Source organism: Sorex araneus, chromosome 5 (genome assembly GCF_027595985.1).
Source record: "Sorex araneus isolate mSorAra2 chromosome 5, mSorAra2.pri, whole genome shotgun sequence".
NCBI lineage: Eukaryota > Metazoa > Chordata > Mammalia > Eulipotyphla > Soricidae > Sorex > Sorex araneus.
The window spans coordinates 178,753,371-178,776,880 of NC_073306.1; the positions used below are offsets into that span (position 1 = coordinate 178,753,371).

Genomic DNA, 23,510 nt, shown 5'->3' on the forward strand with positions numbered 1-23,510 from the left:
GGTATTATGTCTTTCCACCATCAGTAAGTGTAATTTACCACTGCTTTGACTATCTTCTGGGGAGAAACTACTGCACACTCAACTATAAAATGAAAACATTCAAAGTTTTACCAAACAAAAACAAACAAAATATATAATAGATATGCTTGCTGGTATAATTGCTTCATCACTATAAATATTATATCATTAAACTCATATAAATCATGACATAAATTTCTATGACAGTAATGGGAAACAACTACAAAACAACTACATTTGACAGGATAGGCTGCTCTTAAAAGCAATTAATAAAGGAGATGACTAACTTGTCTACACGTTTCACAAGGACCTCGGTGACAACGCTGTGAACATCTATGGATTCCACATTCAAGCACTTTGTCACAACTATCTCCACAAGTTGGTACATCTTCGGTACAAGGCAAAGAAAACTCTAAAAGCAGACAAAAATTCAATATTAATAAGATAATTATTATAAAGCACTAAAAACATGAGATTGACAGCCCTCTAGACCCTTTCTAACGCCATACATAAAATCATGTCAAAATGGATTCACATCAGACCTGAATCCGTAAATTACATTGAGGAAAATAGGCAAAATTCTCTATGACATTAAAGCTAAAAGCATCTTTAAAGAGTCCATACCATTGGCCAAGCAAACAGAAGCTAAAATAAACAAACAGGGCTACATTCAATTAAGAAGCTCTGTATCTCAAAGGAAGCAATGACCAAAATAAAAAGACACCCTACTGACTGAGAAAAAATATATGGCCACTACTCATCTAGTAAAGGGTTAATCTTCAAAAATACATAAAGCACTGGAAGAACAAGAAAAACCATCAAAAATTAGGAAAAAGAGAGATGAACAGAAACTTTCTCAGAGGAGAAACACAACGGCCAAAAGATATGAAAAAAATATTCTATATCACTATATCCTCAGGGAAATGTAAATCAAAGCAACAATGAAATATACCCTAATCCCAAAGAGACACACAGAAAGGAGGACAAAAACAATCAGTGTTGGTATAGACGTGGGGAAAAAGGGTCCCTCATTCACTGCTGTTGGGAATACTGACTGGTCTAGCCTTTTTGGAAAATAATATGGACACTCCTTAAAAAATCTAGGAATTGAGCATCCATATGACTCAGTAATTCCACATATTGGAATATAACCCCTAACATCTGCAAAATGTATGCTTATTTTTAATGAAAGGGGTCACTACCAGCGATGCTGTGGGGAGGAAGGCAGAGCAGCCTATCATATCAGGCTCCCTAAAGCAGGCCTAAAAATTTAGTGTTCAAGATACCCAGAGTACAGTAGTGCTAGGGCCCTCGCCCCCCCACCCCACCCCCCCGCCACGTTCAGCAGTACTCAGAGGATCATGTGTGGTGCCAGTTATCAAACTTGGGTATCAAGTGCAGTGAATGTACTTCAGCCCTAAACTTTTCAGGATATTCCCCAGACTTCAAAGTTTACATTTTTAAAAGAGAAGATGACATGACATTTGACAAGTTACCATTTTTAAGAAAACACATTTTTATGAAGTAGCTATTTCAAAAATATTTATCTTCAAGAAAGAGGAAGAAAATTTCTGAAGAATTTTATAATTTAGGAAATTATAATTCAAGAAAATATTTCTAAAACAATTGCTTGCAATTACACAAGATAAAAAAGGCATAGATTTAAAAGCATTATGAAACTTTAATATACTTATAACAATTGTTGACAATAATCTTAAAAGCATGACTGCTGGATCATCATTCTTCCTTCAGAAGAATGAGAGGGAGAGGATACAATCTGAGTAATCTCAGTTAAAAAAAAAATAATAGAAAATGAAATAAAAATTTAAAAGTATGGGTGCTTCTGGAATTAATACAGTAAAAAGTAGACTCAGAATTAAACCAAGGTCTTTAACTCAAAGCAAGCAAAGTAAACCTATATTCCCAATATACAATAATGGCAACAGTTTATGATTTTTAAGATTTCTTTTATCAAAGTTAAAGAGGAACGTAATCTACTTGGGACAAAGAATATTATAGGACAGGAGATAAAGTAGAGAGGGCAAGGCACCTTATGCACAGCCAACCAGAGATTAATCATTAATCCCTAGCACCACAGCGTAAGATGGTGCCCCAGCACTGCCAGGAGCAACACACTGTGTTAGCCAACAATACCATTCCAAGTGGTTTTCATCTGAACACTATAAAACCACTAATTCGAAACCAAGCAGCAATGGCTCCCAGGCATTTATTTGAAAAATATAAAACTGGGCCGGGGGGACAGCCAAGGGGTCAGAGGCTGAGTTCTGCATGAGCCAGGGCTAAATTCAAACTCTAATCACATGGCCCTCCAAGCACCACCAGGTGTAGCTCTGGAGGCCCCAGAGCACTTGAGGTGATCCTGGTGGTCCCTAGCACTGCAGAGTTAGAGCAGCACTGCATCTTTGGATCCACTGAACCACCTGACATCTTTGGCCAAGGGTGACTGGGAGTGGCCCTGTGGGCCCCAAGCACTGCTTAGGAGGTCCCCAAAATATATAAAACCACTAATTCAAACATATATGTACCTCTATGTTCATAGGACTATTAGACACAATAGCCAAGATATGGAAACAACCTAAGTCAACAGACGACTAGATAAAGAAGTTCAGGCATATACCAATGGAACTGGGCTTAGTTATTAAACAAGATGGAATTTTGCCTTTTGTAGCAACATCAATGGACTGTTAAATGATCAGGCTATGCAAAAGAAGTCAGGAAGTGAAAGACAATTACAGGATAGTTTGACTCACTTGTGAAACCAAAGACAACAACCAGCAAGACACAATAAAAACAACAGACTCTGAAAATTATAGTGGGTACCTCAAGAAGGAAAAGTGAAATGGGTAGAAGGTGTCCTTTGATAGTGCTGAGAGCATAATAACTTTGGTGGTGGGTATAGGTGAATTATATACATAAACTAAGAAGTGGCACTCCCAAAATCTAGGTAATAGTATAAATCAATGGTAAATCATATTTAAAAGTAATAAATTTTAGGGACTGGAGAGATGGCTTGCCTTGCACAAGACAGACCTGGGTTTGTTCCCATTATCTGTATGGTCCCCAACAGGAGTGATCCCTCAAGAGTCAGGAACAAGCCCCAAGCACCATAGGTGTGGCCCAGAAACAAGAAACAACAAAAAATAAACTAAATAAAAAAATCAATAATTTTTTTAAAATCTTACTTGACTTCTGACATGGACAAAATCTTTTCCCAGATCGAGGACAGTCTCCACAGGCACCAACATGGCAAACTTGTTCACATGTATGATTACCACATGTCAGTGTTTTTCCACATATCTAAAATAAAATGCAGTAAGCACTAGTGAAAAACTTCCAACTTAGCAAAAAAAACTATACATGACAACTCATTTTCCATTCATAATAAGCTACTTACCTGATAGTTATGTATAAACAAATACAGTTATGTATAAATAGATCCATAATATATATAAACACACACATATGCATACACATACATGCATATCGTATTACAAGTGTACTACTGATCCTTGAACAATTCAGAAATCTAGGACACTGATTCCCACAGCCACAGTAAAAATTCTGCATATGATTTTTGACTCCCAAAAGGTTAAATTAGTTAATAGCCTGCTATTGACTGAAGACCTTACCAAAAAAATGCTTATTATTTTATGTGTATTTTATGGAATATATGCTATAGAGAAAAGAAAATACTATCTAAAAATCACAAGAAAGATCTTATCCTTTAAAGTACCCATTTAAAATACTATATTAATTATTGCTATAATTTTGCACTGCTCACAAGGAATTCCGTATATATTGACTCACATAGATGTTAATTTAAAAACAAAAACTCTTCATAATAAAAAAATTATAATGGACTAGAAAATAGTTTTCTAAGACATGAATATAATACATGTGAGTTGCTATCTCCTCTCTCTCTTCATCCAACTAAACCTAACAAACATTTCTAGCTGTTTATGCTGCTGTGTTCTTTGGCTCCCTTAGTTCCCATACCTCACAACACACATACACTTACTTGCTCACAGTGCCACAGTGGACTGGCACAGCTTCTTTCAGCTACTTGTTTACCACAGACACATCTTTGTTTACTAACTCTTGGACAGGGCTGACAACTTCCTAAAATCATAATGATCAATTAGAATGTAAAAAACAAAAGCAATAGACTTCTTTGACTTTTTTCTTAGGAGTCAGAGCATCTAGCACAAATGACTTTTACCTGCATGACAGGGATTTTCACATTTATGCTGTCCACAGAGCAACTTCTGCCCACATGGCTGTTGGCAAGACCATTCCTTGGCACTGCACCGACGGGGAATAGGTTTTGCTTTCTTACAGTAACAAGTAATTGTGACCATCTTTGGACAAGGAGGGCAGGGACCTAAGAACCAAAAAGGAAGGAATTAAAACCGGATGTTGAAAATTAAAATCTGACATTCCTACAGTCATCAGTAAAGGTTCTCACACTAAACACTTCAAAAGGCAATCCCTTTCTGTATTTTATGAAAACTTAGGCTAAAAATTCAACATTCACATAGGTTTTGGCTCATATAATTAGAAATAACCAACTATCCACAAAAATCTTTACCTGAAACTTACCTGGATGACAAAGTAGTAAGCACTTATGACCACAAGGAGGTTTAAATTCTCTCTCACATACTTGGCCACACGAATGTGGCACAAGCCATGGATCTAATGGTGGGTCTTCTACCTTTCCACAATAGCAGAAATACCTTGTAGGAGTGTCAGATTTCTTATATTCAAACCTACATTTTGGACTGCAAAAAAAAAATGAAATTCCTCAAGTTATTTTCATTTTGAAAGTGACAGGAAAATACTATATATTATACATGTATAATGTAATACATATAATTTCACTATCACTATCATCCCACTGATCAATTTGCTTGAGCAGGCCCAGTAACGTCTCCATTCATCCTAGCCCTGAGATTTTAGCAGCCTCTTTTTACTCCTCCTTCCCAATGGTGCTGCATTAGAGGCTCTTTCAGGGTCAGGAGAATGAGACCCATCCTTGTTACTAGTAGTATTTGGCATATGGATACACCACGGGGAGTATATACACATTACAATATATATATGTATATATATATATGCACACATATTTAATAACATTGAACACTTGATTTTATGTTAAGGCACTCTCTGTAGCATCTGCCATCTTTGTATTAGAAACTAATGTACCATCTCTGTATTAGTAAGAAACAAAGATAATAGTTACTAAGATCAATTTCAGAAACTAGATCAGTTGCCAGTATAATGCACTCAGATAATGGATGGTTTTATAATACCACTGTCCACTCCAGTAACCACTTTTAGGTTGCTAGTACATTTGAGACTTAACCAGTGCATATAACTTAGTGAAAATTTTAATTTTATATACTTTTAAAATTTAAAAGTATATTTTACTTTTATGTACTATGAATAGTACATACATTTAAACAAATGTACATTAAACAAATGTACTAGTTTCTACTATTCTATGTGTATTAAACAGCACAAATCTAGCTAAAAAATCTAGTCAAAATAAAACAGAAACAACACTGACTTTTTACAAACTGCTTATATTTTGTTCTTGAACATCCTACTAAGCTTATAAAGCTCAATTCTTTAAATGTTTGATCTCATGGTTTACAAGTAAGTAAAATATATCAGCAACATCAAATGGAATAGAGAATTCAAGTTATAAGCAATATAGCAGCAAGAAACAATTTAAAAATCTTGAATTAAGGGAAAATACTTGAAATAAAACCAAGGAGACTGCAGATCTCAACAGCTAATATAAAATTGATATATTTCAAGTTCTCTACTAAAGCAGAAGATTTTTAGAACAAGATTAAGTGTTGGTAATACTAAGTATTAACCATCAGTTCTATCAAATTCATGCAGCGCATAGATAACTTTATTCTCAAAAGATGCTCTAACTCTTACCAACTCCCAGACAAACATAGTATATTAGAAAACATTTCATAATATCAAATTTTTAGACTATATATATTTTCATTATCCTGAGAATATGCTGTTTCTAAATATACCATATAAATACCAAAATAACCAAAAGATTTTTTTTGGTTTTTAGTCTCATTTGGTAAAAATAACCAGCATATTGTTGGAAGTTAACTTTACCTTTACAAAAGGAAAAATGTTGACAATTCTACAATACTGTGGAGAAGGTTGTGGACTTTATGTAATGTTGATGTAGAGGGCTTAATAGTAACTCACTACCCCAAAAACACTGAGACTGAGGAAGTAAGTCCAATATTTGCAAATGCATGTGTTTTATTTAAAGTACTAGCATCCCAACAAGTAAATGTAATTTTACCATACCTTATTCAAAAATATGCAATATCTTAGTAGAAATAGGTTTTAAATGTGCAGTTTCCACAACATTTTAAACTTTTTCTCAAGTTCTAGCTCCACCTTGATCAGATTACCAAAAATGCATTTTAAAACATAATGGTCTTTTTTTCCTAAAAATATAAAATATATGCAAACTAAAAGGTGGGGCATGTACGTAGCACTGCAACAAAGCACTTCTCTTACATGTATGAAACACTGATTTAGTTTACTAAAAAAAAAAAAAAAAATCACTTGGAAGCTACCACCATCTCCCACACCCAAAAATACCAGTCATCAAAAATAAGCCAAACTAATAAAATAAACAAGTAACTTAGAAAAATTAGTTAACACAGAGTTACAAGATTTTGAGGATAAAACTGAGATGCCTATGATCAAATTGTTAGGTGACAATCATGTTCAAACTAATGAATGCCAATAAGAACTATGAAAGAACCAAGATTGTGAAAGATTCCAATCCTATTAAAAATAAATCAAAATGCCTGAGAGTTCAAGAGCTGGAGCTCACCTGCAAAAAAATGAACTCTGACCTCTGTCTAATACCAGGCACAAAAGTCAGATCAAAGTGGATTAAAGACCTCAATATCAGACCATAATCCATAAGGTACATTGAAAACAAGGTCAGCAAAACCCTCCACAACATTGAAGCTAAAGGTATCTTCAAAGATGACACGACACTGTCCAAGCAAGTGGAAACAGTGATAAACAAATGGGACTATCTTAAACTAAGAAACTTCTGTACCTCAAAAGAAACAGTGACCAGAATACAAAGACAGTCTACAGAATGGGAAAGGATATTTACTCAGTATCCATCTGATAAGGGTTAATATCAAGAATATACAAAGCACTGGTTGGACTCTATAAGAAGAAAACAGCCAATTCCATCAGAAAATGAGACGATGAAATGAACAGAAACTTTGTAAAAGAAAAAATCCAAATGGCCAAAAGGCACATGAAAAAATGCTTTTCATCACTAATCAGCAGGGAGATGAAGATCAAAACAACTATGAGATACCACCTCACACCACAGAGACTGGCCCACATCCAGAAGAACAAAAGCAACCGGTGTTGGCATGGACGTAGGGAGAAAGGGACTCTCCTGCACTGCTGGAGGGAATGTCAACTCATTCAGCCCTTCTGGAAAGCAGTATGGATGTTTCTCAAAAAAATTAGAAATTGATCTCCCATTTGACCTAGCAATACCACTTCTGGGAATATATCACAGACATGCAAAAAGATACAGTAAAAATGACATCTGCACTTGTATGTTCATTGCAGCACTGTTTACAATAGCCAGAATCTGGATAAAAGGAGTGCCTGAGAACAGATGACTGACTAAAGAAACTTTGTTGGTACATCTATACAATGGAATACTATGCAGTTGTTAGAAAAGTGAAGTCAGGGGCTGGAGCAATAGCACAGCAAGTAGGGCATTTGCCTTGCATGCGGCTGACCCAGGTTCGAATCCCAGCATCCCATATGGTCCCCCGAGCACTGCCAGGAGTAATTCCTGAGTGCATGAACCAGGAGTAACCCCTGAGTACCGTCGGGTGTGACCCATAAACCAAAATGAAAAAAAAAAAAAAGATGAAGTCATGATATTTGCATATAAGTAGATCAACATGGAGAGTATCTTGTTAAGTAAAATGAGTCAGAAAGAGAGGGACATACATAGAAGGACTGCCCTCATTTGTGGAATATAAAGTAACAGAATGGGAGACTAACACCCAGGGATAGTAGAGATAAGGACCAGGAGGATTGTTCCATGGATTGGAAGCCGACCTCACATGCTGGGGGAAAAAGCAGCTGAGATAGATAAGGGACCACCAAGTAAATAATGCTTGGAGGGTCTGCTCAGGATGGGAGATATGTGCTGAAAATAAACTATAGATCAAACATGATGCCCACTTAATACCTGTATGGCAAACCACAATATCCAAAAGGAGAAAGAGAGAGTAAAAGAGAATGTGCCTGCCACAGAGGCGGTGGGGGGGGGGCACAGATGGGATCGGGGTGGTGGGAGAGATACTGGTAATATTGGTGGTGGTGAATGGGCACTGGTGGAGAGATTGGTGCTCGATCGCTGTATGACTGAAATGTAAGCATGAAAGTTTGTAAGTCTATAACTGTACCTCACCGTGATTCATTAATAAAAATTAAAATAGAAAAAAAAATCAGACATGAGTCTATAAGGTTCATAGAAGAAAATGTAGGCAGAACTCTCCATGACATTGAAGCTAAAAGCATCTTTAAGGATGAAACAGCACTGACCATGCAAGTGGAAGCAAACATAAACAAATGGGACTACATCAAACTAAGAAGCTTTTGCACTTCAAAAGAAAGTTACCAAAATACAGAAAGAGCCCACAGAATGGGAAATAATATTTACCCAATATCCATCTGATAAGGGATTAATATCAAGGATATACAAGATACTAGTAGAATTGGGTAAGAAAAAAACCTCCAACCCCATCAAAAAATGGGAAGAAGAAATGAACAGAAGTTTCCTCAAAAAAGAAATACAAATGGCCCAAAGGCACATGAAAAAATGCTCATCACTAGTCATCAGGGAGATGCAAATCAAAACAACAATGAGATATCATCTCATACCACAGAGACTGGCACACATTCAAAAGAACAAAAGCAACCAGTGCTGGCGTGGATGTGGGGAAAAAGGGACGCTCCTTCACTGCTGGTGGGAATGCCGACTGGTCCAGCCTTTCTGGAAAACAATATGGGCAGTCCTTCAAAAACTAGAAATTGAGTTTCTATATGACCCTGCAATACCACTTCTGGGAATATATCCCGAGGATGCAAAAGAGCACAGCAGAAATGATATCTGTACCTATATATTCATTGTAGCACTGTTCACAATAGCTAAAATATGGAAACAACCCGAGTGCCCTAAAACAGATGACTGGTTAAAGAAACTTTGGTACATCTACACAATGGAATACTATGCAGCTGTTAGGAGAGATGAATTCATGAAATGAATTGCTTATAAATGAATAAACATGGAGAGTATCATGCTAAGTGAAATGAAAGCAAGGGACAGACATAGAGGGACTGCACTCATTTGTGGAGTGTAGGGTAGCATTATGTGAGGCTGACACCCAAGGACAGTAGATACAAAGGAAAGAGGGACCGCCCCTTGCTGGAAGACTGCTTCATGAGCGGAGGAGAGAACGCAGATGGGATAGAGAAGGGATCACTAAGAAAATGATGGGTAGAGGAACCAATTGGGATGGGAGATGCATGCCGAAAGTAGATAATGGACCAAACATGACCTCTCAGTGTCTGTGTTGCAAGCTATAATGCCCAAAAGTAGAGAGAGAGTATGGGGAATATTGTCTGCCTTAGAGGCAGGGGGAGGTGGGAAAGGGGGAGTGTACCGGGGGTATTGGTGGTGGGGAATGTGCACTGGTGGATGGATGGGTGTTTGAACATTGTGAGATTGTAACCCAAACATGAAAGCTTGTAACTGTCTCACGGTGATTCAATAAAATTTATAAATAAATAAATAAAAATAAATTTTAAAAAAAAGAGCTGGAGCTCAAGTCAGATCCCATCACCACGCATATCTGGCCCGACTCCTACTATAGCCCCACCCTTGACCATCACACTGTCTGGCCTTGCTTGGCCAATTATAACTGGGAGTAGCACCTAGATCTTCTGCTCAGTGCTTAGGAAGTCCCCGTTCAAAAAACTGAAGTCAAGCTCTTAAATTAAGGAGTTATTTTGCAGGGTAAAGAGTTTGAATGTTTTATTATACAGACTGAAAAGAACAATAAATAAATGATAGGTGAGAGGTATTATTGCCAAAGTACCAAACCTTCACCCAAAAAATGAAGTGAAAGCTAAGTGTGAATGGTGAAACTGCCAATAAGGCAAATCATTGCAACAATTTTCATTTACTTTACAATTCAATATTTCAACTACAAAAAAGTTACCAAGGCCAGGGATAATCTTTCTTTCCAAAATCGTCATCCGTCAAAGGAGAAGATACCAAAAACTGGCTGTCTTTAGCCCATTTCTGAATACAGGGCATATGAAATATACAGAAACATCCTGAACAGCTCCAAACCTAAGACAAAAATAAGATTAGCATACATGCACTGATTTTCTTTGACAATTTCTCAATGGAATTTCTTGTTTGATCCTGCACAAGTATAAAATTTCACATTATTTTCAAGATCTGAGCTAAAGAGAAATACATTTCCATTCAGTGTAACATAAGAATGTTCTTTATAAACATTCTACTTACTAAGATATATCACCAACTTCACGTAGAACTTAAGAAGAAATTAGAATCACTAAGAGTCATTCAACTATAAATACTAACATTCCAGACTGTCTTTAATTTTCCTTTTTGTAAAGATTTCATGCCACATTAATATGTGCCTTTATAAACTCTCAACATAGAATCCTTTACAGCTTTATCAAATATGTTCACACCAACAATTTTATAGTTATATGTCATGAAGATTTATAACTGAAATTTATCTAACCAATTTCTTATAGCTGGGATTTTAGATTTTTCTAACTGTAACAAACCTTATGTGTCAATCTTAAACAGAAACATGCACATGCACAAGATGGGAAACTGCCAAGATACGGCATATCATTGAGCTGATTACTGCTAAGTTCCAAAGATCCATCCTGCTAAGGGTCCACTAAAGAATCTTGTAAAACAGGCATAAGACTAGCTTTGCATGCAGAGGAATTATTAACTGCCACTGAAATCAGAATAAGTCAAGCACATCCAGCTCTAGGTGCCAAAGGCCCATGTCCGCAATACATCCTAGTCAATGTATGCTAAACTTATGATTTACTTGATATGATTTTCTAGTATGATTTTCTCTCTCATTGTTATAATGGCAGTAAACTAGCCTGAGGTTTAAATATTGAGTCAATCATATCCGTTATTACTTCCCTTTAACAATGTCACCAATGCCCCCTTTTAAATTTACAAATAACCTTGCCATTGGGCCATAGCTTCTCTAAATACACAAGTTATGCCTGAATTCAACACTCCCGTGACTCTCCTGGTACTTTCAAATGTCACTCCCCAGACACTTCACCGCCTTGCACACAGAAACTCACTAGTAAATCCTAAGTATGACTTATAGGTTCTATTTTCTTCCATATTGGCAGGAATGCTATCCTTCATTACAGCTATTGAAAACAGCACTGTAGCACTGTAGCACTGTTGTCCCATTGTTGATCGATTTGCTCAAGCGGGCACCAGTAACGGCTCCATTGTGAGACTTGTTACTGTTTTTGGCATATTGAATATGCAAGGGTAGCTTGCCAGGCTTTGCCGTGTAGGTGGGATACTCTCAGTAGCTTGCCGGGTTCATTTTGACATTTTTTGTATTTGTGGTAATTTCTCCAGTACAGACATAAATGTTTTTACAAACTAATAGGTGCATTAAAATTAAAAATAAGTTTCTTCACTTGTATTTAATGCTAAAAATAGTGCATACTAGTTTATTATAATTTTAAATAAAAAATTTTAAATGAAATCAATTCATAGGTAAAATTCTCAAATGAAGAATTTGTAAACAAGAAAAGCAAAAGAAGGGGTAGAAAAGATAGTACAGTGGGTAAGGCCCTTGCCTTGCATTCAGTCAACCCAGGTTGCACCCCATACAGCCCCCCAAGCCCCAACAGGAGTGATCCCTGAGAGAAGAGTCAGAAGTAACCTGAGCACCACTGGTGTAGACAAAAACTAAAAAAAAGAAAAATAATAAATCGTTAACTATTAAAAATGCAAATTGGAGGTGATACATTAATACAGGTAGGAGAAAACTTACTGCTTGATTTCTCTTCACTGAAGCAATACAAATTAAGCATGTCATAGCTCCTGTTTGAAAAGCTTCATTTACATACTGCTTTGTTCGCTCTAATTCACGGGTATCTCCATCTTAAATTGAAAAATTAAAAAGCTTGTGTTAAGCAATATCTGAAGATAACATATAATCAATACCACCAAATTATTTGTTAACTATCTGGTAACATAAATTGTTCAAAACACAGATGAAAAACAAAGTTCTAAATAAGAAGAACTAGTTAGCTGCTAGAAGGTCACATAATCCGTATATCAGATTCCATGTACTGGATTCAAAAATAATACTTTGGCTTTTTCTCAGAATATACTTGCTTTTGTTGCTGCTACATATCAACAGATTTGGTGGGGGTAAAGCAACAAGACATAAAGCAAGAAGATCTAGCATATATAAGAAAAAAAAGTTTAAGAAACTATAGGTGTAAAAACTGAGAAGTCAAAGCTCAACATTCCTTCGGCCTAAATATATGTTACATGTGTTTGACAAAGTACATCTTAATAAAAATGTGAATAAAAATGCCCTGAGGTCATACAGTATAGTAAGCATGTTTACGTTATAAACACTATTTCTATTCTAAAATATAGTATTAGCGTCTTAGAAAAAATTGCTATTATCCTTAAGCAATTATTTAGGATGTATTTTCTAGACTGTACACTAGTATTACTATTCCAATAGGACTAAATATTTTACTTTAATCTTTATTTTACTAAAACTAAGGTACAGAACAATAAAGCAACTTCACTTTGAATTCAAAGTGAGCCATATTAACCACTATGCTATACTGTTATAAGACGTTACTACAGAAAGGTCCAAGAAATAGCAGATAACAACAAAGAGAAAAGCCCAAAAAGGACTACAAAGTACCTCCCCAACAGTATACTAATCATTAGTAAAGGAGAAACAAATCAAAATGCTTTTAGTACAATAAAGATTGCTCACTAAAGATTAAGTATTCTCAAAAATAAGGCAGCTATAGAACGTTAACTATTTCTAGTATAAAGTTGTTTTTTTGGTTTTTGTTATTTTGCTTTTTGGGTCACACCCGGCAATGCACAGGGGTTACTCCTGGCTTTGCACTCAGGAATTACTCCTGGCGGTGCTCGGGGGGCCATATGGGATGCTGGGAATTGAACCCGGGTCAGCTGCGTGCAAGGCAAACACCCTACCGGCTGTGCTATTGCGCCAGCCCCCTTTCTAGTATAAACTTAACCCAGCAGAACTAAGTATGGCAGTAAAATGATGCAAAGCAAAATTTAAATTACCGAAAAGGAAAATTAAAATGTGCTCTACTATAATGTAAACTAATACAATTTAGGATATTAAGCAAACTGTACATAAAATCACTCCTGAAGAACTAAAATATTATAAAGCTTTAAAAACAATTAGTTTTGGGGCTGGGGCAATAGTCCAGCGGGTAGGGCATTTGCTTTGCATGCGACTGACCCGGGTTCGATCCCTGGCATCCCAAATGGCTCCCCAAGCACCACCAGGAGTAATTCCTAAGTACACAGCCAGGAGTAACCCCTGAGCATCACTGGGTGTGACCCAAAAGACAAAAAAAAAAAAAAAAAAAAGGGACTATTTTATAGAAAGTTTAAAGAATATCCTTAAAAGACTTCAGTTGTACTTTATGTCCTTGTTTTACTTTCCCAAAATAAAATTTAAAAACAAATAGGCTTTAGTGGAAAAAAAAAACCTAACCTATTTACAAAATTTATGTTAAGATTTCTTTGAAACCTATTAAGGTCTGGTTGTAATAAAATATATCGCACAAGATACCATAGTAGACAGCATTACATCTGCTGCCTCTCATTTTTAAAAGATCACTGGGTATAGCAGATAGGGAACTTGCTTTGCAACAGAACCAGATTTAATTCCCCAGCACCTGATATGGTTCCCTGAGCCTGCTAAGAGGGATCCCTGAGTGCAGAGTCAGCAGTAAGCCTGAGCATCCTCAGTGTGTCCCAAACTTCCTCACCCCCCAAAATAAAAGACTAAAAAGACCGTTCTCGCAAATGAAGAAAATATCAGTATGAAGAGACCAAGACTAAAAGCATGAAGTACCAGTTAAAAATGACCTAGAATTCACTGTCTCAATTTCCTCATTTAAAAAATAACAGTAATAATTATCTTATCACATGTGAATTTAACATACATATTAAACAGCTGTTAGGGCCCGAGTTACAGTAGTGATTATATGGTGGTGGATGGGGGGACAGATTATAGAAATATGGGAAGTGAAACTCAACTGAACTTGGTTACAATTTGACTGTGCTGGTTATGTTTTTATTTAAGTAGCTACCAAGTCAAGAATGAGAAGGAGTGCTGTAGTGGCATTCTCTAACATGGGCACAGTGAAGAAATGATAGTAAATCAAACATTCAGGCCACATAGTCTGATGTATCCAAGGACCAGCAAATAGAAATACTTCTCAAAAAAATAAGTAAGGTAAGACTAAAATCGAAGAGGACCATAAAGTGTAAAGACCATGCTCAGAAAAAACAAATGAACTTTCCTGACAGTTTCTGTTTTATTCGCTGAGATAAGACGAAGCTCACTGACTTTTTAGCATTTACTGTTCTTAAATCAAAAGATCAGATTTCTTCACTGTGTACAAAGGCAAACACCAAGAATCGATACTAGTAGATGTGGCTCAAAATAACATGAGAAAAACTACCTGACCACCTTACGATAAAAACTACATTAAAATATGAAACCTATAAATGATGTTTTCTAAGTAGAAAAAAAGCAATACTTGAGTTATGTCACAAAATTTTCTATCTAAAAGTTAAATCTGCCTGCACATAAGATCCTAGTGAGGCAGAAAAGCTATTCCCTGGAAGAAACTTCTAATCTTCAAGTTGCTTTTAAAAAAAAAAAAAATCACTAAAGCAGCATAATTTACAAAGCTATTCATATTCGAGTTTTAGATGTTCTAGCACCAATCCCACCACCAGTTCCTTCTTTTCTCTCCCAACATTCCCAGGTTTCCTCCCACCCACCCCACCTCCACGCCAACAATCTCAGCCTGCTACCTTGATAGGCACTATTTTAAGTTTGGTTCTTGAAGTCTGGATCTGCTTTCAGTATTGTGACTATTTAGCTTGAATATTTAGCTATCCCACTCCTTAATATTACCCACATGCTCAGATCCCCTTGCTCCCCATTGCTTCCCATCTATTTCTTCTCCACCCTCTCAATTTCTTTCCTTCTTTGCCCTTCTCCACCCTTTACTCTGGGCTCAAGGGTGATTTAGGTTTTCCCCCTTTTAAACACTGCATTCAGGTTACTTTCTATCAATTTTTTTCAGACCTTGTCAGACTGACTTAGTCAAGTTCCCAATTTAATAGATATGATAAACTCCTTGGAAACAGACTTGACAGCGCACTTCTAAGCTCATAATGCCTCCAGTACATTTAAGGCATCTAGTGTTGATAATATACACAAGAATATTTTTAAGATGATGGGAAATGGCTTAGGGGCTAAAACTATCTACCAGGAAAGCATGATGAGATAAGAGTTCTATCTTCAAGGCTATCCATAATGCACAGAAATGTGTCCACTCTGTTTCTGGGCCACCCCCAACCCCACCCCGGCACTGCCACAAAGCACATCTCCAACACAGTCAAAGATGTATGTCTGTACGGAAATTAGAGTGTGCAAGTCATAGCACAGAAAACTTGGGAACACTTCAGCCAGGTGAACCATACCAGGCGAGCATGTGTGGGAACAGCACAGCAATTCAAGCTGTATACCCAGAATATGCAGAAACATGCCAACAAAATGAGCACGACCCCCAACATGTGCTATAATCAAATGTGTGAGCTAGGGGTTCACAGCTGCAACAGCAGGAAAGGGATGGGGAAGGGGATTGGGGGAGGGAATATTTTTTTAATTTTAAAAGAATATTTTTAATAATTCTTTAAATGTAAATATGGATATGAACTCTTGTACAAAAACAATCAGTTATTGCACTTGGTCCCAAATCACACACAGCACATACTCTGAAATATAGCTTTCAGAGTAACCCAGATAAATAGAACACATGTGACTGGACATGACAAACATGAGACTGAATTTTCTAAGAGTTTCAAGCTCTACCAACTGAGCTAGCAGGGCATGTGGAGACTTAGTTTTTTTTTAAAAAAAGTATATAACCAGTAATTGTAAGAAATAAAGGAATAAAGACAAGAAGAGGATTCAAGACACATATAACATGATGAAAAAGAAGGGCAATAAAAAATATATTTTAAAAAGTAACCAAACTTCTCATGTCCAATTTAGTCATAGCCAGGTATAACTTCACCCTACTAATTTCACAAACAGCTTCAGCTCCCACCCCTCCGAGCATTCTAAGAAAAGGCCCACTAAACCATAGGAGAACTTTTAAGATTGTAAAAGACATGCTAATCCCTTTTCATGTTTACAAGATTAGTGTTATATAAAACACAAAGAGCAAACTATGCAAATATTCAATTATAACACAAAAATACTCATACTTAAGATGCAAAAACTATTTTGCATCAAGGAAAGACATTATCAGAAAACTTAGGAATATATTTTCATTGATGTCAAAGAAGTCAAAATGTAAAAGATCAAGCAAGCTGTACCTGTCTGAGTAGTGTAAGTTGTAAAAGTATTAGCAACTATCTTTCCCCGTTTTCCTTCAAGGTCTTCATCTCCTTCTTCTTCAGATGAAGAGCTAAACTGTTCTTCAACAAGTTTTTTGGCTGCTGCTTGATTAGCCTTCTTGATTTCTTCAAATTTTCTCTGAGACATTAGCTCTGCTTAAGGGGAAAAAGCACTGAGTTTTATTTCTGCAAAACAATGTCTGTACTTGCACATCTTTTCAAAATATAGACCTCATTTCAAAAAGTCACTGAAGGAATATTCTACCTATTGAAAAAAAGCCTTTTCAATTTCTGAGACATTAACTAAAAAGAATACCATAATGAAAACTCAGTTTCATTAAATATTCTACGAAATGTATATAGTATTCCAAAAAGAATAACAGATATAGTATAAAATATATGGCAAGATTATTTTTTAAAAACTAGTCACCTCAAAATAAGAGTATCAACAAAACTTAAAGTATGATCTTTAAAAACATCATTCGCAGTGACTTTGAAGAAATGGGAAACTTCACTGGATTGGAATCCATCTCCACCTCAATAGTCCAATACCCAACCAAAGGCTGCACAAGCAATATTAATTATATGCCCACTCACTCTACTTCTAATCAGCTTCTTAAAAAGCTCAAGGACATCTGCCTTCATTAAAATGTCACAAAAAGGCGTGCTCTTCAAGCCCATTGTTCTCCCTTATTTAAAAATTTCACTTGTCTGTTTTGTTGCTTGCATTATTTCCACTCTGAAGTCCATGTTCTCTCTTAAAACAGGTACTTCCTCTCTTTCTTTTCCTTCACATCTTTCTAAATAAGGTTCAATAAAAACTATCTTGCTTCACCAAAACTTTAAAAGATAATAAGATGTCACAAGAAATAGATACTACAGGGGCCGGAGAGACAGTACAGTGGGTAGAGCGCTTGCTCTGCAAGCCAGGTTCAGCTCCCAGCATAGCATCTGGTCCCTAGAGTCCGCCAGAAGTGATTCCTAAGGACAGAGCCAGGAGCAGCTCTGAGCACCACTGGGAGTGGCAAACGAACAAAAACATAGGTATCATAAATGTTCTTAAATAGCACAAGTGTTTCTTATAACTCCATTCTAAAAAGAATATTAAATAATTTTTCTGCTAGCTCTTCCACCATTATCTTTAGCACAGACTGTACTTCTCATTTTGTTACTTGGTTAAATAATAATGAAGACAGAATCAAATTGCTTCACAGCACAATTCCCTAAGAGACTTCAAACTTGAATACTCAAGCGCTAAGTGTTAATAAACTCTTATGGGCAACAATCATAGTTCAAGAAAGCCACAAACTTGCTAAATTGATCTGAATTAATTAGTGCTCATATTTAAAGACTTTTATTCATTTGAAGATTTAATTACTAATTTAAAATTCACTTTATGCTTATAACTAATGAACCACAACCAAGGTAAGTTTTCGTACTTTAAGTAGAGCATTTGTATTTAATGAGTTTTTATTTTTGTTTCCTTCATTAAGTTTACCTTCTCTTGTGAGAGCCAGTTTGGTTGGCAATCAGGCATTTTTTCAAGGAAAACTGGAGTTCTGTAAATGTACAGAGTGCCTACCTAGGAATCTTTGGCTATAAAGAGAAGGGTAATGATTATCAGATATCTGACCAAACACTTGACATACAGTGGGAGACAGAAAATGGCACTAGCTATGGGAAATCAGCACTTAAATATACATGTTGAGGCTGAATTTGATAAACATTAGCTTAAATTTTTTTTTTATTTTATAACCTGATTAATGTAATATATCCACAGACCATCTCTAGGAAAAACTCACAAAGCAATTTCCCAAATGTTATTTCTTAGTCAAAATCCATTCCACTATCTACAATACCCCTCTCGGGCAGAGCCTGGCAAGCTACCTGTAGTGTATTCAATATGCCAGAAACAGTAACGACAGGTCTCATTCCCTGACCCTGAAAGAGCCTCCAATTGTTGGGAAAGATGAGTTAGGAGAGGCTGCTAAAATCTCAGGGCGGGGAGGAATAGAGACGTTACTGGTGCCCGCTCGAGTAAATTGACAAACAACGGGATGATGGTGATACTGTGATACAGTGATCTACAATACCAGAATTTACCAAAAGTGTTCTTGGGTCCCCCAACTTGTACACCTCACTGCCACTCTAAATGCAATGCTGCCAACTAAGAAAATTCCGCTGGTCCTTAGCTAAGAAAAGTCTCTCAGAAGCTATGTTCACTCCCCAACCCCGCCAAAAATAAAGTACTCATATATTACATGCCAAACACACACACACACACACACACACACACACACAAAATAAATTTCAAAGAATCAGTCCTTCTTCCATTAGCTTGGGCAACTGAGAATTGCATGTCTGACCGCAGGTGTCTCTGAAACCCAGCCTCGCGTGGAAATAATTCCATGACCCATAGGTCCAAGCAGAGGGCAAGAAATCTGTGTCGAGAACCCAGAGCTCAAGGAACACAGGCCAGCTGCTTACCGGGACCGATTCCACATCACTGAACTAAGGCAATGTGACAAGGATGCAGAATGACACCTGCTCGCCTCAGCCTGCAGAGCCTAAGCCCCAATTTGAAGGAGAGCTGCCAACACAAGGGCGGGGCGGGGGGGGGGGGGCGGGGGGGGGCGGGGAGCGCCTCCAGAGCTTTGAAGAAAAGTTGCTCATCGGACTTTGCATGCGAGGAGAGAGAGAGAGAGAGAGCGAGAGACAGGAGAGAGAGAGAAAGAGAGAGAGAGAGAGAGAGAGAGAGAGAGAGACAGACAGACAGAAGAGAGAGACAGGAGAGAGAGGACAGGAGAGAGACAGAAGAGAGAGAGAGGAGAGAGAGGACAGGAGAGAGACAGAGGAGAGAGAGAGAGAGAGAGAGAGAGAGAGAAAGAGAAAGAGAGAGAGAGAGAGAGAGAGAGAGAGAGAGAGAGAGAGAGAGAGAGAGAGAGAATAACCAGGAAGAAAAAAAATCAAAAGAGCACGGAGGCAGCCCAATTCGAAGTCCAGGCATTCCAGTTAGGCGAACCAAAGGACTCCAGGATACAAACCAGAGCAGATGCGCAGGTCTTTGGGGCGACTTTTGCAACTTCTGGACCAGAAGTTGCAAAGAAGAGAAGAAAAGGACCAGGAAAATTAAAAAAAAGAGTAATGGGAGAGAAAGAGTGAGAGAAAGAGAGAGAGAAAAGGGGGATATAAGCGTCCCGAGAAGTGGCCGTCGGAGAAGTGACCGTCCCGAGCCCGCCGCCCCCGAGACTCCGATTCAATCAACAACCGCCGCACCGCCCCGGGAACTGAACACACGATCCGAGCGGCGGGTCGTCGCCGGCGCCTGGAAAGCGGCGCCAGGTCGCCGCGGGCGCTCTGGGAAGTGGGGACAGCGCCGGGGGGGCACCCGGGAGAGCCCGGGGCGCGGCCAGTCCCCACCCCACGCCCCCCCCCCGGACACACCCCGCTGCCCGGGGTCTGCGCCCGGCCCACCTACCTGCGGCGGCGGCGGCGGCGCCCCCCGCGCCCTTGTCGCGCCCTCCGCCCGCGCCGCGGAGCGGGACTCCATTTCCCGACGGAGGGGCCGCGGCGGCGCGCCCTCGAGCCCGGCCGCGGCCAGCGGCTACCTGGCGCCAGGAAGCGTCCATCCCTGAGGAGGAGACAGAAAGAAGTGGGAGGGGGGCGGGGGGCCGCAGGGGGAGGGCAGCCGGAGCGAGGACCCCACACACACACACACCCTCCGCCCCAACCCCGAAGAGGAAGGTCCCCGCGGGGCTCCGGGCGTGAGGAGGTCGCGGCCCTCCGTCTCCCGGACGGCGGCGGGTGCGCGCGCCACCCGCCTGTGGGGAGATGGACCCGAGCGGGGGGACTCGGCACGGGAAGGGACCGCCAGGCTAGGAGCGCCCGGCGCCCGAGAAGGCGCGCGTGGGACAAGGAAAGACGCCTGCCCCGGGTCCGGGAAGCTCCGAGAGCGTACACGGTGCCCCCGGCTCCCGGCGTCCGGACACCCACCGCGCTAGCGGACCCCGAGGCGAGCGACGTCTCCTTACCGGCAGCGCCCGCTCCCGGGGACTACAACTCCCAGAAGCCCCTGCGCAGGGCTCCTCGGACGCGTGGCAAGCCTAAGCTCTTCCTGATCCGGGAGACAGGGTTTTCCTCGCGCGTGCGTCCGGTAGAGTCGGGGTGGGGGGGAGAGGGGGGGTTGTAAACTACAATTCCCGACATGCTCTGGGGTTTAGGGAGTAGCACCGCCCACGGGAAGGCTCAAGGTGAGGAAGGGGGCGGGCCCCGGGAGGTGTTCTTGCCCCTGAGAGGATGTGGCCGCCTGACGGACGTTGCCCTCCACCCAGTAGGGAATCCCGAATTACTCAATCACCGTAGATCATTTCTTTAAACATTGCCATGCTTAACTTTTTGGCCCTATGAGACTTTGTCCTTGGTCCTGCAGGTGGCCGAAGCGGTCTCACCCACGGGAAAATGAAACCGAAACCTTTCGGGTGGGAGAAGGGGGGAAGACGACTGGGGAAGGGTTGCCATCTGGTTTGCTAAACAGATCGATATAACTAACGCCTGTCTTAGACCTCTGTAGTTTACTACTTACGTTTCCTGAAGCATACCGGTTGTTAGCTTCACGGAAGTTTCCCAGAGTTTATTAAGGAATGTGAGTGGAGAGCCAAGACATTTATTTCGTATCTTCCCTGCTTTTTAAATTTTTTTTGTATTTTTTTTTGTTTTTTTAATTTTTATTAGTGAATAACTAATTAGTTATTCACTAATAAAAATTAATTAGAATTAGTGAGGTACAGTTACAAACTTATGAACTTTCAAATTTGCATTTCGTAATTCCCTGCTTTCTTAAAGTTAGTTTTTTGGGTTTTGTTTCTTTAATTTGGAGATTTGCAGTTTGAGGCAACGTGAAGGAAGAAAGTTGGGGGAATTGGATGGGCTAGTAAGTGAGCACAAAGGGGATATATTTACTGATTTTCAATGATGCACAATGCAATGATACATCGATTAAAAAATAGTTAAAATTTTCCAAAGGAATTGAAAAACTTGGAGTGGAGGCATCGAGAAAAGTCACCTTTCTCCACATTACCATTTAGAAAAACACTCTGAAGATGTTTCTCGACCATTGTCTGTGTATGTGATGTATGATTATGCGTCTTCGTTACGTGGGCCTCAACTTTATAGGGCCACCTTTTTCCTTCTTTAATACGAACATTTTTTCCTGAACAACTAAAACTATGTAGATACATCACCCTAACTATACCTGCATAAAACTAGTGAGTAGCTTTAGACTTCTTGTTCTCCACTGGGAGTTATTTCCTATTACCTCACAGTCTTCACTTATGCCTTGTCAGTTTCTTAGTATAAGGGAGTATTTTCATGTTTGTGTTTAATGTCAAGTTAACCATGGATGAGTAGGGAAGAACAATCCCCCTGTCTTCTGGAGAGAGAGCTCTAAGACAGACTGCAACAAAAATTGTTATTTCGCTGCTTTTATCAGAAGGTGACCATCATCGAACCGCTGGCACCAGCCACCCATTAGCATGACAGGAGCCCTCCACACACTACCTGTTGTCCCACTATCCCTTTTTCCCTTTATATAAACCGAAACCCCCAGAAAGAGGGTAAGATAATGTTGGGGAGACAATAAATTAACCTTCTCAGCTAGCCAGCACTTGAATAAACCTGTTTTCTTTCCACTAACTCTCATTTCAAGTATCAGCCTTTTAGTCATGAGCAACTAGACCTTGAGTTCAGTAACAAGATAAGACCCCTACTTCTTTTTGAAGTTTTCTGGGCTGGTTTGATCTGCTTCCCAGTTTAAGTTAGTTTTCTTGCCAGTGAAGTTGTTTGTTTTTTTCTGTGACTTTTTTTTTTAACAATAGCATTTGTAAAATGTCAAGCAATATTCAGTGTTTTACTTATTAAATATTAATTTAGTAACCTTTATTTGGTACCTGTAATCCTGTTATTAGCCCCATTGGAAAACACTGATGTACTAAAATGTTAAGTAATGTGCCTTTGGTCATATATTTAATGTTGACACTTAATTTCTTTTATCATTAAGAAACATGACTGGAAAAATGTGTTATGAACTTGAAACAGCGGGACACTTGGGCAGTCTCGGGCCGGGGCCGATACCGGCTCGCGCTCTGCCGAGATTCGACCCGGGTGGCCACGCTTTTGTGCAGCTGCTTTGCTGCTGATCGACCAAGATCCGAAGGCCAGCTAGACTACTTTTGGTTTCAGCAAGTGCTTGCAGCCATGTCTCTAGACTGTGAACTAAGCCATTGCCCCATGCTGCCCCAGGAAAGGAAATGATGCAATTTCTAACATAAATCTCCCTGGACTTAATTACTAAAATACAGAAATCCTAAACTGAGCGGCTGCTATTGCGCTACTGCATATCTCTTCATTCTCAGCAATGGAAAACTAATTATCAAATGCTTCCTTCTCAGTAAGGCTGTTTTTTTTTGGGGGGGGGGGAACTCCAACAACAATAGTGATTTTTGTGTTGAAATATGGAATGTAATCAAGGTAAAGAGAAAAGTGAAATTTATCAGTTACGCAGGCGGGGGTGGGGGGTGGGAGGTATACTGGAGTTTTTGGTGGTGGAATATGTGCACTG

General features: G+C 39.1%; 1 protein-coding gene across 2 annotated transcripts in view; it reads right to left on the reverse strand.

The window, feature by feature from the left end:
- The window catches only part of NFXL1 (nuclear transcription factor, X-box binding like 1), a 57,677-nt gene extending 36,766 nt beyond the window's left edge, over nucleotides 1-20,911 (reverse strand). Inside the window, exons 1-10 of one of the 2 annotated variants that reach the window (XM_055140724.1) lie at nucleotides 20,888-20,911; nucleotides 20,373-20,525; nucleotides 16,874-17,050; nucleotides 12,231-12,340; nucleotides 10,365-10,498; nucleotides 4,639-4,817; nucleotides 4,259-4,420; nucleotides 4,058-4,158; nucleotides 3,222-3,336; nucleotides 306-430 (exon numbers count right to left, since the gene is read on the reverse strand). In XM_055140724.1, the coding sequence (XP_054996699.1) occupies nucleotides 306-430; nucleotides 3,222-3,336; nucleotides 4,058-4,158; nucleotides 4,259-4,420; nucleotides 4,639-4,817; nucleotides 10,365-10,498; nucleotides 12,231-12,340; nucleotides 16,874-17,050; nucleotides 20,373-20,523 (1,254 nt within the window). In that variant the 5' untranslated portion in view covers nucleotides 20,524-20,525; nucleotides 20,888-20,911. Of the gene's footprint in view, nucleotides 1-305; nucleotides 431-3,221; nucleotides 3,337-4,057; nucleotides 4,159-4,258; nucleotides 4,421-4,638; nucleotides 4,818-10,364; nucleotides 10,499-12,230; nucleotides 12,341-16,873; nucleotides 17,051-20,372 lie in introns of both variants that reach the window. The other variant, XM_055140725.1, reaches the window with a different exon arrangement.
- Between the last annotated feature and the right edge of the window lie 2,599 nt (nucleotides 20,912-23,510).